This window comes from Polypterus senegalus, chromosome 3 (assembly GCF_016835505.1).
Source record: "Polypterus senegalus isolate Bchr_013 chromosome 3, ASM1683550v1, whole genome shotgun sequence".
NCBI lineage: Eukaryota > Metazoa > Chordata > Cladistia > Polypteriformes > Polypteridae > Polypterus > Polypterus senegalus.
The window spans coordinates 47,525,061-47,528,821 of record NC_053156.1 but is presented as its reverse complement, the minus strand read 5'-3'; the positions used below and the strand labels follow the sequence as shown (position 1 = coordinate 47,528,821).

The following is a 3,761-nucleotide window of genomic DNA, read 5'->3' as shown; positions in this document are numbered from 1 at the left end:
TGTCATGTATTGTATATTGTGTTGTTTAATTGTACGTACTGTCACCCAAACACATCAGAGTGTCACCCTCTGAGTTCCTCCCGGTATGTGCTACCATCCTGAGCCAAGAAGTCGCTTTGCCACTAACCATCTTGTCTTCTCCTTCCTCCGCAGTGCAGAGAACCCACCCAGTGTGGGCAGTTGACTCCGCCGCTCACAGTCCCTGGGTAATAAAAGTGTGACCACCTGGAAGGAGGTGTCACTTCTTGCAGAGGAGCTCTATAGCCTAACTATAATTGAAAAAGCCACTCAGACTAACTTAGCCAGAGGGTTACAGTGGCAGCAATTTTGTTTCTTTTTGAATGCTATCATGTGTTGTTTTTGTTCAAGCCTTTAAGTTAATGGGGACAGCTGGATTGACACCCCAAACATTTATCAGCATATCAACATGTCATTACCTCAGACAACCACAGGACCTTGTTATGTGTATGGATGTAACACCAAGAGAAAGTCCTAGTGACTATGTTGCCTGGCAGTAAAGTTCAAGTTCAAAAAGCTTGTAGTGACTGAAATATCTTTCAAAGTCTTTGTAGCAATTGATGTGCTATTATTAGTTGGATGGAGAGGATCCATGGCCAATTGTAGTGCATATTTGTTACACAAAACAGTTTTGAAAGAAGTACTACATGCTGAGTCCAAATCTATGCTAAAGTTCATCCAACCATTATCCAACCCGCTACATCCGAACTACAGGGTCACTAGGGTCTGCTGGAGCCAATCCCAGCTAACACAGGGTGCAAGGCAGGAAACAAACCCTGGGCAGGGTGCCAGCCCAGCGCAGGGCGCTACGTTAAAGTCTCCAGCCAAAATTGTTGCCTACAACACCATTAAAACTTTCATCAAGGTGTTTTTGAAAAACGTTTGTGATGTCTGCGGGGATGAATATATTGTTAGAAAATGGAAAGAACAGACATCTACTGTACATGTTTCATTTCAGGCATAGGTGAAGCATAATTAGTTGCTACAATCATTAATTGTATTTAAATTGTGTCATCTAGCAAGGAGCAGATACAAGCGTAAATGACAGAAGTAGCTGCTTCATTATCGATTCTATAATGATCATTAGCCAGCAACCTGTTAAGTAAGTTATAAGTTTTAAAAGGAATAAAGCAGTAAAATTTTTAAAAAGTGACATCAGGACAACATTCTTGTTAAATTCCTTTAAAAAGTGAACCAACCTGTCTTGCATTTGTCCTGAGTTTATGTAAACAATGCTCCGTGGTCCTGGGGAATGTTATTTTGTGTAACTATATGCTGCAGTATTGTGCATTGATGGTATGACAATAAAGCCACTTGACCTGACTTACAGTTTTTCTCGATTGGTTTGGCTCATTTCCTGAAACCGAGATGACATTCTCAAAATAACATGGACAAATCTCCAAACCACCTTGCAATTGTTCACAACAGAATGTCATTTTTCATTGGTTTAATCAAATTGCAAATGCTTTAGTACATGTCTCAAGTGACTCTGTGCTTCTTTTCAAATGATTATGTACAAGTAGCTACAGTTAGCACAATGAGCCCACATTTAGCACATTTTTCAAATAAATAGATCTTGCCGATCTAAACTGATTAGTTGATTTTTCAGTGAAATGGTCACTCACTCCAAAACATATCAGCATGGTTTCATTGTGTAAGTCATCATATGCACAATTGTCTGTTCAACTGTCAAAATTAGTCAAAGATATAATACCATGAAAGAATATCTTGGAACATTTGATAAAGTTATGACAGTACTTGACAATCAATCAGGTGAACTTAGAACTAACGAAGGAGCAGTTTCCCACATCTCAGATGACCAATCAAACAGGTTGTTCAGATACCTGACAGGTGTTGTCTATGATTATGACTGCTGCCAAAAGTATATAGACAGAGCTTGGCGCGGGGCCAGATTCATTTGCAGTGTGAACATGGAAGCACCTCGCCAAGTACAACAGCAACTTCCTGCTCGAGGAAGAGGAGGAAGAAGAAGAGGAAGAGGAGGAGTGAGAATGCGTGGAGGAATAGGGGGAAGAGGCCGAGGAGCACGGAGGCACCATGATGTCCCAGATGAAATCCGGGCCACCCTTATTGACCATGTCATAAACCATCGCCTCACAATGGCAGAGGCAGGTCGCCGAGTGCAGCCTAATGTGCCTCGGTCTACAGTCTCCTCCATCATCCAAACCTTTCGCAGGGAAAACAGGTACAGAACTATGCTATTGAACTATTCAGTGTTGGTGTGTGTGTAGGCCTAGAGTACTGTAATATCGTCATGTGATGTTATATGATACTATAAAATGACAAAAAATGGAGAAAATACTGTGAATAGTATTCCAGTCACTGTGCAGTGCATCACACTTCTAGTACCATAAGACAGCAGTACAATTACATTGGTAACTCATTTTGTAACAAATTTACAGTGTTGACCTTTGACTTGTATGTCTAGGATTGGACGACAGCCTCAAGTGGGTGGCAGAAGAAAACTTCTAAATGAACAACAAGAACAAGAAATATGCAACATGGTCATTGCAAATAATGCCATCACACTGAGACAGATTCGTAATGCAATCCTGCTAGACAATGTAATGTTCCAAAATATAAACTCTATCAGCATCTCCACAATAGACCGGGTATTGAAGAAACATCAGATGACCATGAAACAGATTTACAGGGTACCATTTGAGAGAAACTCTGACAGAGTGAAAGGGCTGCGGTACCAGTATGTGCATGTAAGTCAACTACTGGTTGTCTATCATTGTAACACTATTACAGTAAGACATGGTTACCACTGTTTTTTTGTTTTGCGTTATCCTTTTCACCTTCAGAATCCAGCTTTGTGTGACTAGAGCATTTTTCGTGCATCGCACGAGAAAATATCCGTTGCGATGTGGATGAGAATTTATGGCCTGACAGAGAGCAGCGCGTCGATGGCCAGGAGGATGAGGATGGTGGCCAGGAAAGAGAGGGTGACAATGGCGACCACTGAAAATATTACTGTACTATAGTTCTGAGACTTTATTTACAGTATGGTGGGCTAGAGTTTTTTTGGTTTTTTTTTGTTTGTGTTTGTAACTGTTCACATTTACAGAATCCTGTATATGTTTTCTTTTCACAGTATGTTCTCTAATGTTAACATTTCCTTGTACGAATAAAAATGTTTACAGTTTCCTTGAGTATGAGTGGTTTATTGGAGGCTGATTTTACTGTAAAATCTTTTGGTTTTATTCATAGTGGTATTCTGTTGCTAGACCTGTGCCTCAGTGACAAAACGTCTAAGCATTTTGACTTGCAGTGCTTAAACAATGCCAAAGGTATAATGCATTTTGGGGGCATTGACTATTTATATGGGAAGGATATTTAGTTTTGACACATGGATAAACTCTTTTTTGGAGAGATATGAGCTTTTGCAGGGGATCCATGGTGTTGTGCTAAACCATCCGGGGTATTCTGACAAAAGCACTAAATGAATGCACATGTGCCAAGGCAATTGAGAAGGATCTGTGCTATTCTGACTGTACTGACCTTTTATATGGGAAAGGAATCTGCTTTTGAAGCATGGACGAAGAGTTTGGGGTAAGATATTTGTTTTGCTAGTGAGCTATAATGTTGGGCAGCACTGTAAGACTGTTTGGCCAAATGACCTTATGGTTTTGAGAATGTCATCTCGGTTTCAAGAAATGAGCCAAACCAATCGAGAAAAACTGTAATTAAGGTAAAAGTCTAATAAAAGTCTGGAACTG

General features: G+C 40.2%; 1 protein-coding gene across 1 annotated transcript; it reads left to right on the top strand.

Moving 5' to 3' along the window:
- Nucleotides 1-1,949: 1,949 nt before the first annotated feature.
- On the top strand, nucleotides 1,950-2,867 carry LOC120526476. The gene is made up of 2 exons (XM_039749642.1): nucleotides 1,950-2,224; nucleotides 2,468-2,867. The coding sequence occupies exons 1-2, from the start codon at nucleotides 1,950-1,952 to the stop codon at nucleotides 2,865-2,867; spliced, it is 675 nt and encodes a 224-aa protein (XP_039605576.1).
- The last annotated feature ends 894 nt before the right edge of the window (nucleotides 2,868-3,761 follow it).

Bases quoted from the DNA above. Each gene is read 5' to 3' on its own strand.
- LOC120526476 (XM_039749642.1), top strand. From the start codon at position 1,950: ATGGAAGCACCTCGCCAAGTACAACAGCAACTTCCTGCTCGAGGAAGA. The intron at 2,225-2,467 runs GTACAGAACTAT...TTGTATGTCTAG, and splicing joins ACCTTTCGCAGGGAAAACAG to GATTGGACGACAGCCTCAAG.